This window comes from Bubalus bubalis, chromosome 13 (genome assembly GCF_019923935.1).
Source record: "Bubalus bubalis isolate 160015118507 breed Murrah chromosome 13, NDDB_SH_1, whole genome shotgun sequence".
NCBI classification, from domain to species: Eukaryota; Metazoa; Chordata; class Mammalia; order Artiodactyla; family Bovidae; genus Bubalus; species Bubalus bubalis.
Window position 1 is genome coordinate 617,366 of NC_059169.1, and position 14,260 is coordinate 631,625.

General features: G+C 57.0%; 1 protein-coding gene across 2 annotated transcripts; it reads right to left on the bottom strand.

Moving 5' to 3' along the window:
* Positions 1-2,324: 2,324 nt before the first annotated feature.
* Positions 2,325-13,324, bottom strand: PROZ (protein Z, vitamin K dependent plasma glycoprotein). 2 transcript variants are annotated; one of them, XM_045162519.1, is made up of 9 exons: positions 13,201-13,324; positions 11,577-11,804; positions 9,197-9,360; positions 6,932-6,956; positions 6,431-6,544; positions 5,242-5,373; positions 4,875-4,960; positions 3,617-3,734; positions 2,325-2,980 (listed from the first exon to the last, which is right to left on the bottom strand). In XM_045162519.1, exons 2-9 carry the CDS (start codon positions 11,662-11,664, stop codon positions 2,379-2,381), a joined length of 1,329 nt encoding a protein of 442 aa, XP_045018454.1. In that variant the 5' UTR covers positions 11,665-11,804; positions 13,201-13,324; the 3' UTR covers positions 2,325-2,378. The 2 variants fall into 2 exon arrangements, with proteins under 2 accessions (XP_045018454.1, XP_045018455.1); XM_045162520.1 differs by lacking the exon at positions 13,201-13,324 and having other exon boundaries at positions 11,577-11,896.
* Between the last annotated feature and the right edge of the window lie 936 nt (positions 13,325-14,260).

Below are 14,260 nucleotides of genomic sequence, written 5' to 3' on the forward strand. Positions count from 1 at the left end.
CATCACTATGAACAAAGCTAGTGGAGGTGATGGAATTCCAGTTGAGCTACTTCTAATTCTGAAAGATGATGCTGTGAAAGTGCTGCACTCAATATGCCAGCGAATTTGGAAAACTCAGCAGTGGCCACAGGACTGGAAAAGGTCAGTTTTCATTGCAATCCTAAAGAAAGGCAATGCCAAAGAATGCTCAAACTACCGCACAATTGCACTCATCTCACATGCTAGTAAAGTAATGCTCAAAATTCTCCAAGCCAGGCTTCAGCAATACCGAACCATGAACTTCCTGATGTTCAAGCTGGTTTTAGAAAAGGCAGAGAAACCAGAGATCAAATTGCCAACATCTGCTGGATCATGGAAAAAGCAAGAGAGTTCCAGAAAAACATCTATTTCTGCTTTATTGACTATGCCTAAGCCTTTGACTGTGTGGATCACAATAAACTGTGGAAAATTCTGAAAGAGATGGGAATACCAGACCACCTGACCTGCCTCTTGAGAAATCTGTATGCAGGTCAGGAAGCAACAGTTAGAACTGGACATGGAACAACAGACTGGTTCCAAATAGGAAAAGGAGTACGCCAAGGCTGTATATTGTCACCCTGCTTATTTAACTTCTATGCAGAGTACATCATGAGAAACGCTGGACTGGAAGAAACACAAACTGGAATCAAGATTGCCAGGAGAAATATCAATAAGCTCAGATATGCAGATGACACCACCCTTATGGCAGAAAGCGAAGAGGAACTCAAAAGCCTCTTGATGAAAGTGAAAGTGGAGAGTGAAAAAGTTGGCTTAAAGCTCAACATTCAGAAAACGAAGATCATGGCATCCAGTCCCATCACTTCATGGGAAATAGATGGGGAAAGAGTGGAAACAGTGTCAGACTTTATTTTTTGGGGCTCCAAAATCACTGCAGATGGTGACAGCAGCCATGAAATTAAAAGACGCTTACTCCTTGGAAGGAAAGTTATGACCAACCTAGATAGCATATTCAAAAGCAGAGACATTACTTTGCCAACAAAGGTCCGTCTAATCAAGGCTATGGTTTTCCCTGTGGTCATGTATGGATGTGAGGATTGGACTGTGAAGAAGGCTGAGCGCCGAAGAATTGATGCTTTTGAACTGTGGTGTTGGAGAAGACTCTTGAGAGTCCCTTGGACTGCAAGGAGATCCAACCAGTCCATTCTGAAGGAGATCAGCCCTGGGATTTCTTTGGAAGGAATGATGCTAAAGCTGAAACTCCAGTACTTTGGCCACCTCATGCGAAGAGCTGACTCATTGGAAAAGACTCTGATGCTGGGAGGGATTGGGGACAGGAGGAGAAGGGGATGACACAGGATGAGATGGCTGGATGGCATCACTGACTCGATGGACGTGAGTCTGAGTGAACTCCGGGAGTTGGTGATGGACAGGGAGGCCTGGCGTGCTGCGATTCATGGGGTCGCAAAGAGTCGGACACGACTGAGCAACTAAACTGAACTGATTCATGTAAAACCACAGTTCTCCTTTGCTAGATTTCAAATCCTGGGCAGCTGATGGCCTTAGTTTGAAGAGAATATCACCGCACTTTGTGAGTTTAAACACAATTCAGATTTTTAAGTCTAACAATTCAAAAACACTTTCTTTCATTTCTGATATTACACTTGAACCCAAGAATTAACTTTTTTTGGTCAGTCTGCAGATGCACTGGCCCATTTCTCTGAAAGGACCTTGGCAAAAACAAAGGAAGGCAATGGAGGAACAGTAGACTGAAATCCTACCGATTTTCCTGTCAGAAGAATGTATACATCACAGTTGTAACCCTTAAAACAATCCCCCCTTCCCCAGCAGTGGGTCCGGGTGTGCATGAGCCTCTGGATCCCACCTGCCCTCAAGGTCCCACCCTGGCGTCCGCGGAGCTCAGCCGTGAGGGCCGCTCCATCCTCGGTGAGGCAGACACCTCCTGGCTTAGATATGGTGGCGGAAGTACACAGCACAGCCATCTACGCGCTCTTGCAGTCGCTTGGCGGCTCCTGTCTGTGGGGGAGGGCGGCTGCAGTCTGGGTGGGACTCCCTGGTGTGGACGCTGCAGGTTCGGGGCCGCTCCGCCCTCTTGGGGCCGGTGGACCCTCCACGCAGAACTGCTTGCCTGCTCCCGCCCCTGACGTGGGCCGTGCACAGGCCCTAGTTCGCCTTCCTCCCCTGCGCGCTGCCGGGTCCCTGACCTCCACACCCCCGCCCCCCGCCCCAAGTACAGCTGGGAGGTCGCTGTGCACCTACCCCCCCCAACCCAGAGTCGATGCTGTTGGATTGAACCCCGGTTCCCCAGCAGGTTCAGGAAAGCACTGTTCGGGGTCCACTTTTATTGTTGGACGCGCCTCCCTCCCTCCTGTGGGCTCAGTTCAGACGAGGGGTCCCGGAGGAAAGGCTGTCGGCGCCCACCGCCCACCGCGGTCACCCGGCACCGGTTCCCCGTCACGCCCCTGACCACGGTCGCCTCTCGGACTGGCTCGGCTCGGCTGCTGAGTGACTTGGCGGAGCCAGAGCGCGTATCTGGGGACCTTGATGAGCAGCAGCGGCCCGGGCCCCTCGGGGGGCGCGGCGCCCAGCAGGCCGGTGAGGAACCAGGCGCCCCGGTGCTCCCGGACCACCGCGCCGCCCGCCACCCACCGCGCCGCGCCGGCCGCCGCGCCCTGCTCGCAGCTGGTCCGCGTGGTCACCGTGGCATTGAGGGCCCGGCCGCACTCCGCGGGCTCCACGTGCGTGACCCGCAGCCGCAGGGGCACCATCTCGCGGCCGCGGAGTGTCCAGCCGCCCAGGACGCCCGGCTGCGGCAGGAGGACGCGCTCGGCGAAGTCAGCGTCGGCCGTGCAGACGGGCCGCCCGGCGTCGGGGCAGCGCACGGGCCGCGCCAGGTCCAGCAGGGCCACGTCGTTGTGCCCGGTGTCCGCCTCGAACCTCGTGTGCACGTGGACGCCCCTCACGTGCAGCCGGACGTGGGAACCTGGAAGGAGGCCGGGCAGGGGCTCAGGGCGACTCCGCCCGCCTCCCCCGCGTCCCCGCCCGCCCTGCGCCGTCGCTGCCCAGGGACCGGAGCGCCCCAGCGGGGGCCTCTCCCACACTCTTCTCTGCAAAACCAAGTGAGGCGTCCTGGGGGCGCAGCGGGGACTCAGTAAGGGCAGGTTGAACAGGTCAGAAGAAATTAGGAAGAACCTCTGGGAGTGAATCAGACTTGCCTGTTCAGGAGTCATTTTCTAGGCTGATGGGCTGGTGACTGAAAAATGTCTGAGGAAGGAGGGTAAAAATGCATTCAATATTGGCGGGTCCTAGGGAGCACTGTGGAGCAGTTCACAACACAGCCCCGGCGCAAGGACGGAGGTCCGAGTGCTCCACTTCAGTGTCCAACTAAGTGCCCCAGTCCTCGGCTGTCAGGTTCCGCGTTGCCGGCGTGCTGTGCCCAGAATTCCGCTAGCTAGTCCCTGTTGCTTTGCCTGTATGAGTGATCTCACCAGAGGGAAGCTAAACCGAGTCTGTATTTCATTAGAAGCAAGAATTCTAGATTAAAGGCTTCTTTTTATTTCTACACAGGATAGTTTTGTTTCCGGCGCCATCTTATAAAACCGAATGACAAGGTACTCACTCGTTCTCACGCTGATGTTCGCGTACAATAGCGAGCATGTTGCTGTTGTCAGCGCAAAGTTGTCCTGTATTAGAACACCCCCGCAGAAGTCTTTTCCTTCGGAATTTGTTAGTTTTACCTTTAAAAACCAGAACAGACAAGAAAGAGTTAGCCTGCCTTTGCAGCATTTGGGGCAGCACAGTGTTGTGGTTGAGATTGTGGGGCGCGCACCCTCCAGCCAGCCCAGCGCACCCCCCATTACTGAGGCCCCGTCAGCGCGCGGAGGGCGGTGGGGGCGAGAAGGGGAGAGATGAGCGAGGATGCGCGGGGTTGGGGGCGGGCAGTCAGCAAAGGTACAGTTCCGGGGAGACCAAGCCCCACCCCAGGCTCGCCCCTCACTTGAGCTCCCCACCCTCGACCCTTCCAGTCCTGGTGGTCACTGAGCTATGGCTGTCGCTCCGCCAGGCCTCCACGTGCTTCCACCTGGCTGGACCCGCGTGTAAGCGTCAGGTGAGGGAGACGCGTTCCGCACCTGCACACATGTGCGCATGCGCACGGACAGGGGGCCGAGCGCAGCCCGGTTGCTAGAGCAACCTGTAAAGCTTTCTGTCAAGTGATGGTCGCTATGGTTACTGAGCACTTGTGATCCACTGGTCGAAGCCAGGATGTGCTGCAAGTGACAAATGCTGTACGCTGCACGTCCGAGAGCCGAGGCTTAGGTAGAAGGAGGAAACGCACATATCTCAGCTTTTAAACTATTCGTTGCGTGTTGAAATAATATGTAGACGTATTGAGGTAAGTAAAGCACATCATCAGAATTAATTTCACCCACTTTCTATGCACGTGGCTGCTAGAAAATTTAAGTCAGGTCTGTGGCCAACGTGGTGTTTCTCTTGACAGAGCTAAGGAAGAATGGGGTGATCTGTATTAGAGGCCTGGGATGCAAGGAAAACGCAAAATGTAGGTAAAACCAAACCCACATTGGTGGTATTACTAAAAATAGTGCTTATTTTGTGGAGTTACCAGAAAAGCAAGAAAAGAATAAAATACTGGTCAAAGTAGCAGATGAGCGTAAAAGTGCTTGAAATAGTTTGGGAGAAGGGTCAACATAACTTCGTGTGTTGCTAAGTTAAAACATAAGACACTGAAGCTGTGAGTTCAGCATGAGAAAGTGCTTTGAAGTGCAATGTGGAGGTTGTAGATAGTTCACCTAAATCAAAGAAAGGAGAGATGACAGACGGGTGAAACGTAACAAAAGATTAAAATGTGTTTCTCTTACCTGCCACGGGAAAGGCAGAAGGTTCTGCTGGCTTCGCTGGGGCCTCTGGCAGCACTCAGAACCGAGGGTTCCACACGCACACCTGTCTTCATTGTGGCGGCCACATGGAAAGAAAGGTCAGTGCCTCCCAGGGCAGGTGGTGGGGTGACGGCGGCGCTGACCCAGCCTACTCTGTGGTGCCCATTAGGTCGAGATACTTCGTGTATATGGTGGGATTCCATACCTGCTCTCAGACATGGTGGTGGGGGGGAGCAGGTAGGGAGCCTGGCAGGGGCTGGGAAGCCCCCTTCCCTGGCCCTGACCAGCCGCAGCAGGGGAAGTAGGCTTTCAGAGTCACTGCAGAGGAAGGCCCGGGGGGGAGGCTCACCGTGGGGGAGGCAGGACCTGCGGTCTTGGCCCAGTGTGTGGCCCCTTGCACAGCTGCACGTGTAGGACTCTGGTCCCGGGTAGCAGAAGTGCTGACACCCGTCCAGCCTCAAGGGGTGACATTCGCTTTCAGCTAAAAGGAGAAGAAGGGGAAAGCAGAAATGTTACCCTGGAAACAGCCATTCTGAAGTACCCTTTTTAGTCCATCCTAAAGGAAATCAGTCCTGAATGTTCATTGGAAGGACTGATGCTGAAGCTGAAACTCCAATACTTTGGCCACCTGATGCAAAGAACTGACTCATCTGAAAAGACCCTGATGCTGGGAAAGATTGAAGGTGGGAGGAGAAGGGGACGACAGAGGATGAGATGGTTGGATGGCATCACTGACTCAACGGATGTGTTTGAGCAAGCTCTGGGAGTTGGTGATGGACAGGGAGGCCTGGCGTGCTGCAGTCCATGAGGTCGAAAGAGTCGGACAGACTGAGCTGAACTGAACTGAACAACTATCCTTGAGCGTGGGGCTCTGGCTTTTCATTCCAAACGTGCTCATGTGAGCGCTTCCATTCAGTTTCAGGAACGAGCGGAGCGGGAGCCCGCAGGGCCCCTCACAAGGATCCTCGTGGCCCCTCTGTGGGCTCACTTCCCACCACGGCAGCCAGATTTCTTAAGGGGCTTCTTCAAGGTGGGGGTCGGGATGGGGAGGGGACGTGTGTGAGGTGAAGCTGGGAACCCTGCTCTGCGCGCTGTACTTGGGGTCTCCTCCCAGCACCGGGTTGAGCTCTCAGGGAGGCCGGTGGAGCAGAGCGCAGGCAGGTTCTGCGTTATCATCGAGGACGGAGTTCACTTCTGCATGGAGGGGTCTCTGGCTGCTTTGACCCCCGCTCCCCGCCGCCCCAACCCGCAACGTTTAAGGGACACCAGGTGATGAGCTGAGGACGGTCTTGCACCCACGACCCAGGAGTCGGGCCCTTGGGGGAGGAGCGGGGGTCCCGGGAAGGGGCGGGGGTCCCGGAGAGGGGCGGGGGTCCCGGGGCAAGGGTGGGGGTCCCGGGGAAGGGCCGGGGGTCCAGGGAAAGAAGCCCCGTGCGGGGTCCGGGGGAGGGGCGGGGGTCCGGAGGAGGGCCGATGGTCCCGGGAGCGGGAGGGTGTCTGAGGGAGGGGCGGGGGTCCCGGGGAGGGGCGGGGCTCACCGAAGGCGCAGTTGGGGCCCTCGAAGCCCGGCGCGCAGGTGCAGGCGTAGCCGCGGATGCTGTCCTGGCAGGACCCGTTGTTGAGGCAAGGCTGGGAGGCGCACGGGGAGCCGCCTGCGGAGAGGACGCCCCTCGTGGGTGACCCCCTGAGGCCCCCGGCTCAGTCAGTCCACCTGCCCCTCTAGGACCCATGTTCTTGCCGAGAGGCCTCCTGGAGACCCCCGGTCACCGTGGTCCCCAAATAGCACCCGCAAGCCTTGCCTTCCACAGCTTAATCGGCTTCTGGCCATCAGCACAAGGCCTACGGGAGCTGGGGGAGGGGGCGAGCTTCCCTCTCCCACGGATGGGAGCCCTTCCTTTGGGTCAAGGTCCAGGAGCCCAAGGCTGGGCACTGGGAATCCTCTGGCCTTGAGTTCTCAGCCCTGGAGAGCGGGGTTGATGCTTCCTCCCATCAAAGCAAAAAGCAGAGGAGGCGGCGAGCCGGGTGCAGGGGACACTCACCCATGTATGTCCTCCAGAATTCATCCTGTCCGAGGGAACATAAGGGTGTTAGAAATCAAACACCTGTTCTTCCACCTTCTCCTGCGGCTGAGCTTGAAGGTAAGAAAATGCTGACTCTGCTCACTTAGTAGAAAAATGCTGCTTGAAACGAGAATATGAACTTCTCTACATCTACTTCACTTAAGTGAAGAGAGGTCGCTTAGTCATGTCTGACTCTTTGTGACCCCATGGACTGTAGTCTGGCAGGGTCTTCCATCCATGGGATTCTCTAAGCAAGGGATTGAACCCAGGATTGAACCCAGGTCTCCCGCTTTGCAGGCAGACTCTAACCAGCTGAGCCACCTGGGAAGCTACAGCTACTTAATGCCCTCTTTAATATATGTTCTGGGCTTCCCAGGTGGCTCAGTGTAAAAAATCCACCTGCAATGCAGGAGATTCGGGTTTAATCCCTGGGTCAGGAAGATCCCCTGGAGGAGAGCATGGCAACCCACTCCAGTATTCTTGCTGGGAAATCCCATGGACAGAGGAGCCTGGCGGGCTGCAGTCCATCGAGTCACAAGAGTCAGACAGGACTGAGCGACTGAACATCCACCGCAGCGTGTGCTCCACGAGCTGCTTGGTGTGGATTTGCTGCGACCCACTTGGGGAAGGGAAAGTGTCAGTAGCTGAGATGCAGCGCAGACCCCACGGCCCCCCGGGCGCCTCCCACCCCGGTGGTCTCCAGGGCCCCACTCCGCAAGTGCCGGATGCAGGTGTGAGAAATTCCCACTCCTTTTTCTGTTTTATAAGCCAATTCAACAATGATGGAAATTTGCAAATTGCATATAGGAGGTGTTGTTTTCAGGCAGGGAATCTAAAGGTAGGAGACTACTCAGACTTAAAGCCTGGAGGTAAGTGCATGAGCAGGCCGCACACCATTCCCGGCTTCCAACAGCTCGAGTGGGCTTGCAGCCTCAGGGGACGAGCCCAGCTTTCCCTTCACCAGTTCTATGAAAAGTTTCTCCCAGTTCTATGAAAGATAGTCTATTTCAGAGGAGTTTTCTTATACATGGGCATCTGAGAAAATATATTTTAAAGCAGTTAAAAAATATATTAAAGAGAGGCTTCCCTGGTCCCATGGTAAAGAGTCTGCCTGCCGATGTAAAGGACACAGGTCCCATCCCTGGCCCAGGAAGATTCCACGCGCCTCGGAGCACCTAAGCCCCCGTGCCCAGCGACTAAGCCAGTGCTCTGGCAGCCTCGGGCCGCAACTGCTGAGCCCACGAGCCCAGAGCTGTGCTCAAGAGGAGCCGCTGCGACGAGGAGCCTGAGCACCGCAAGGGAGAGGGGGCCCGCCTGCCACAAGAGAGAACTTCACTGCAGCCGTGAAGACCCGCCACAGCCAAAAATGAATGAATAAACAGACCTTAAAATATATGTGGTGGTGGTCTGATCGCTAAGTTGTGTCTGACTCTGTGACCCCATGGACTGTAGCCCGCCAGTCTCCTCTGTCCGTGGGATTCTCCACACCAGAATACTAGAGTGGGTTGCCTTTTCCCCTGGGATATTCGCAATCCAAGGATCAAACCCAGGTCTCCTGCACTGTAGGCAGATTCTTTACTGAGCTACGAGGGAAGCCCCCTAAAAAATATATATATGTGTGTGTGTGTGTATTCAAGAAACAGGTCAACATTTGTTCAGAATCAACTTTAAATATTGCTGCCTTGATATGTAAAGCATATTACATGTTTTGCTGTTCTGAGAATTTACGCACAAAAATTCAGCCCCTCTGTCTGCCTCTGGCAAGCCTCTGGGTAACCGAGACGGGCGAGGTCTTGGCCATGGTCTTTAGTGTACGTGTCTTCCCTTCTGATCCAAGGTGCCGATTAGGAGAGGTGCTCTTCCTGAGGCCGCGTCCTAAGGAGGGTTTTTGTGCTGTTCTTGGTACACTGAAACCACCTCATCTCTATTAAAAGTACTAAATTCTGTGAGTCCTGACAGGCTGAGCGACCTCTGTGAGGAGTCCGGCTGCTCGGGGTGCTAGCTTGCTGAATCTGAGGGGAGAGTTTAGGGACTTTAGGAGGACTGAGCTGCCCTCGGGGTGCCCCACTGACAGGCTGGGGAAAGTGAACTCCCTGCAGTGTCCGATTCCTCGTCTGTACAACTGGGTTAGATCAACCTCCCAAGTAGGTGAGTAGGTTCCTTAATGGAGTCTCTCTTGGAGAACACACCCCCCGAGGCAGCAAGTCATGGGAAAGCAGGTGAGTGTGTGGCGGGGATACGCACAGTGGACTCTTTGTCTTCAAACACTTCTCTCGCCTCCTCGTAGACGCAGATCTCCTCCCAGCACTCCTTCTCTAAATGCCCCTCGAAGAGCTCTTCCAAGAGGTAGGAGCCGGCTCGCCTCCACCTGGCCAGAAGCTCGTGCGCTTTCGATGCAGGAAGAAAGACTGCAGGGCGAGACGGGAGTGCAGGTGCCTCAGTGAGCGGGGCTGAGGCCCGGGGGCCCGGGGGCCAGGCTCCAGGCGATGGCATGCAGACCCGCGAGTGGCCCTTTCCTCCTGCTCCTGACGACACCGGGCCCCAGCCCTCCATGTGCAGCCGGATGAGCAGGACAGAGCTTAAAACAGGAGGGCGGGAGCCTGAGAGGACGAGGCGGAGAGCAGGCTGTGTCCTCCGGGCATCCTCTGCCAGGACGGGGGCCCTCCACTTCTAGCTGGCCACACGGCTGCATGGCCAGACTCTCCTGGTGCTAAAGGAGGCTGAGTGACTGAACGCTGGCCACCAAGATGCAAACAGAAGGCCCAGGCTGCACCTCCTGGGAACCTTCTTGAAAAAAGACAACTGGTGTGGCCCTTGGCCATTGCTTTCTCCCTCCCCTCATCCTGCTGCCTGGGACACAGATGTGATGGCTGGAGCTCTAGGCACCATTCTGAAATATGGGGACCAGGGCCACGTCAGGGAGGACTGTGTGGAACCTTCTTATAAAGACTGTGGTTATTGGATTTAGGGCTTCCCTGGTGGCTCAGCTGGTAAAAAATCTGCCTGCAATGTGGGAGACCTGGGTTCGATCCCTGGGTTGGGAAGATCCCCTGGAGGAGGGAACGGCTACCCACTCTAGTATTCTGGCCTGGAGAATTCCATGGACCATATAGTCCATGGGGTCGCAGAGAGTAGGACACGACTGAGCAACTTTCACGTTCCCTAATTGAGGATGATGTGCAAAGACCCTATTCCCAACTAAAGGTCACACTCTGAGGTTCTGAGAGAACATGAAGTTTAGGGGCCACTGCATAGATGGCGTCCACAGGTGAGAAGATGCTTTGGGACGTGATGTCCTGCCTCCCCAACAGTCTTTAGCCGAACGTTTTCCACATCAGTGAAGTAGTTCTCCTGAATCAGTCATTACCATTTTAGCTGTGGAATAACACCTTTCCAATTTACCTTCTTCTGTCCTTACTTGTTGGCATTCTGCTGTGAAGGAGAACTCTTCTCCAAATGCTTTGTGTTGATTCGTTTGTTTAATGGATTTTAGAGTGAATATACCTTAAAGTGAATACTTTATTTTCACTTTATATTTAATGGGTTTTATATATTAAAATCCATACTTACTGGGTTTTAAAGTGAATAGTCAAAAAATAAATAAATAAATAAAGTGAATAGTCAAGCGAATACACTTCCATTCCAGAAGTCCTCTCCGATTCCTTTTCACGTTGCCTGAGCACCTTGATGTCTCTTGTTTCCTCCTCGTATCTGTATTGCACGTCTTCTGTGTTCTCTGCCTGGTAGCAAGGTTTTCGTGGGTCTGATTCTATTCTTTTTCCCGCAGATTCACGGCTGTCTTGTTTCCTTGTGTGTTGGTGGTTTCCTTTTACCATGTTTGGCCCGCGGGTTTAGACAGGAGCACCATTTGAGAAAGACCACGTCTCTGCCATCGAGGTGGATGGGACACGAGATTACTGCCGTTTCCAGACCCCAGTCTGACAGCAGTGACTGAATCTCAGGAGGAGGTTCTCTACCAGTGGCCCTGTCCCCTCGGGGACTGTGTCTCTTTCCTCCGAGTGGTGCCAAGGGTGGCCTAGGCTGGGCGGGCGTCTCTTCCTGGGTCCACTCGGGCCATGAGGAGGTTATGATCATTTTAATAATATACTTATCTAACTGACAGATCCAGAATACTACTGTTTCAACACACAATGATTGTTAAAAGAAACTAAATTTGCGTTCTGATTTCTGTGCTAAAGCTGTGCAGTCGGGTGTATTTTGAACTCCCAGCAACCTGACTTTGGCCACCAGTTGGGGGGAGGCATCATGGCCACATGGGCGGCGGGGGTCCAGGGTCCCCCATCTGCAGTCGCTGGTTTGGGTTCAGAGGTTAGTATAGGAAGGTTGGGGTGGGGGGGAAGGGGCCCTGAGCAGGGGCTGTGGAGGGGCTGGGGTCCCCTCGGGACTCCCCGGAAGCTGTGCCCCATCCTGTCCTGAGCCCCAGACCTGGCGGCTAGCTCTGTCTGAGCCCCTGGGGACCCCAGAGGACATGTTTACTTCCAACATACTCGTCACAAACAGCACTGAGACCAGGAGCTGGACGCAGACCACCCTGGTCCTGCCGGGGCCCCTCGGCTCCCAGAGAAAGCCCCCGAGTGCCCACCCGCTGCCCGAGAGCACCTACCTGTCGGCCAGGCGGCGTGTGGGGCGAGGAGGGCCAGGAGCCCAAGGACGGCGAGCGGTGGTGGGACGCAGCCGGCCATGGTCAGCATCGGCCAAAGTCCCCGCCGGCTCCACGCGCAGGGCGGCCGCGTGGGGGCAGGGAGCCCGCCCCGCAGAGAGAGCCTGCCCTCGGAAGACCCTGCGTCAGCGCGTTCAGGGTCCTGCGTGCAGGCTCCACTCCCGCGTTTCTCTGTTTAAAGCAGAGAGGGGAAAAGACGGAGAAATGGAGTCCAAGGCAGAGGGACGCGGCGCTGGCTCGTGGGGGCGGAAGTGGAGCGGTCAGCGTTCCCGCGAGGGTGGGGGGAGGCGTCACCTCCGCCTGGTGCTGAGAATGAGGGCTGGCAGAGCGCAGAGCCCTGGGAGGACCCGAGCACAGTGGGCGAGCAGACTGCGCCCCCCGGGGAGGGGGCTAGGCAGACCCTCGGGGCAGGGCCGGTGGCCTCACGAGGTCCACAAGGCCGGGCCGGGCCCGGGTGGGGAGGCCGGGACTGCGGGTCTTCTGTCAGGGGCGGGGGAGCCCAGCACCGCCTCCTGGGGAGACCAGCTCCCCTGGGGTGCCAAGTGCCATGTGGGGACACGTGCTGAGAAGCGCGCTCAGCACCGCGCGGGCACCAGCACGCTGACTATCCCAGGGGACAGCAAGCGCACAGAGTGGTCAGCCCGGAGTCCACCCGGGGACACTGTCTGTCCGTCTCAGTCCCCGTCTCCATCTCTGGGTCTCTCTCTCTCTCTGGCTGCCGGTCTCTCCTTCCGTCCCTGCATGCCCGGGTGTCGGGTTTGGCCTGGTAAGGTCCCTGGAGAGAACCCCACGCACCCCACCCTGCACCCTCTGTGTCTCCCTCAGACTCTCCTGCGGGGTATTTCCCGGGCTGTCCCGTTCTCGGATGCGGGCACCGTGGAGGCCCCGCAGAACCTGCTCTGGGCGTCGTCTTGGAGGGCACACCCCCACGTGGTGATGACGTAGCCTGGGGCCAGAGCTACGCTGTCCTGCCTGAAGTTTGGGACGACCTTCCTCGGGGCTCTGGCCCCTGTCGGGGTGGCACGGCGGCTGTCATGAGGGCCCATCTAGAATGGAGCCCACCCTGCGGCCCGGAGGGCAGGGGCTGCACCTGCTGCAGGCTGGCCCCTGGAGGCCTCAGGGACCCTGCAAGTACCAGTCCCTGGCTCTGGGCCCCTCCACACCCCTCTGTGCTCCTGTGTCCCCTCCATGGGACCGTGGGTGCAGTCGAGGGTGCCCCACTCTCAGGAGGGCGGTCAGACCCTGTTCCCCATGTTTCCTCTCTGTCAGCTTCCTGCTCCTCTCCATCCCAGAGGAGACTTCCTCGGAGACGCCCGGTGGACCGGCTGTCCTGGGGCGCAGGCCTGGCTCGGGTCCACCTTGAGACCAGCCTCGTCTCCCTCCAGAGGGAGACGCTCAGACCCGGAGGCGGGTCCTCCCAGGCCCAGAGTCAGCCCTGTGAGGCCCAGAGCATGCTCCCCACAGCGTGGCCCGAGCCTCCACTGACTCTCCTGTTCCTGCAGGGATGGCTTGGCCTGCAGGTGGTGAGGGCCCTCCCTTCCCAGGGCCTAGCCCCCTGCCCGCTAACCTGCGGGCTCAGCCCCAACAGGGGGAGATGCAAGTGTGACAGGAGCCAGGTGTCCCCGAGCCGTCCTGGGACTCTGAACTCCACTGTCCAAGAAACCCGGGTTCACTCTGCCGAGAGGCCCTGCCCCCACCATGCCAGCCTGGCCTCCACCGCCCTCTCTGTGGGGCCTCCCTTTGCGGAGGTCAAGGCGGGACACTTGGGAACAAACCCTCTGGTTTGACCATTTCTGGGAAGCCTGGTCCCACCGATTTTTCCAAACTTGCAATATCTCCTGTTTACAAAACTGTCTGGTGACCCCTGGGGACTTTTGGGATGGAACTTTGGAACTTTGCTTCGTTGGGTTACGCAAAAGGCAGATGGCTCGGGAAACACACAGGCCCCGCTGAGCTGCCGTATCTCTGAGAAGCATGTCTGACTTTCCTGACTGTTTGGGTGGCCCCGCTGAGGTGCCATGTCTCTGAGAAGCGTGTCTGACTTTCCTGACTGTTTGGGTGGCCCCGCTGAGGTGCCGTGTCTCTGAGAAGCGTGTCTGCCTTTCCTGACTGTTTGGGTGGCCCCGCTGAGGTGCCGTGTCTCTGAGAAGCGTGTCTGCCTTTCCTGACGGTTGGGGTTGAGGGCCTGGAGCTGGTGCAGGTGGGTGGGCTTGGCCTGGGGACGTGACCATTAGAGGAAGGGCCCCCCTCTCGCAGACCCCGGCATGCGCCCTGCATGAAGGGGCCCTGGGGGGCAGCAAGGACTCATCAGAGCCGGGTTAGTGCTCTGGACACTGCCTGGACCCGGGACTTCAGAGCCCCAGCTAGGGACAGTCACCCTGGGGGCATGTATGGGACTCCAGAGTCTGTGGGGCCTGGCTCGGGGGATGCGATGCTGAAGCCGGTCAAGAACAGGCCGACAGGTCAACGGCAAAGCATCCTTGCAACAGGAGGCCCTCTGAGCCCCTCTTCCCAGGGTGCCTGCCTTTCCTGGGAGGGCCCGTGAGGGGAGACCCCGCCCGACCCAGCCCCCAGCCCAGCTTCCAGATCCTCTGGAGAGTCCTGAGTGGCCTGGACGGCAGCTTGGG

What these genes read in the sequence shown, in the direction of transcription:
- PROZ (XM_045162519.1), bottom strand. Translation starts at nt 11,664, where the DNA reads ATGCTGACCATGGCCGGCTGCGTCCCACCACCGCTCGCCGTCCTTGGG. An exon ending in TTGAAGACAAAGAGTCCACT is followed by an intron (nt 6,957 to 9,196) that starts GTGCGTATCCCC and finishes TCCCTCGGACAG; the next exon opens with GATGAATTCTGGAGGACATA. An exon ending in ATTCTGGAGGACATACATGG is followed by an intron (nt 6,545 to 6,931) that starts GTGAGTGTCCCC and finishes TCCTCTCCGCAG; the next exon opens with GCGGCTCCCCGTGCGCCTCC.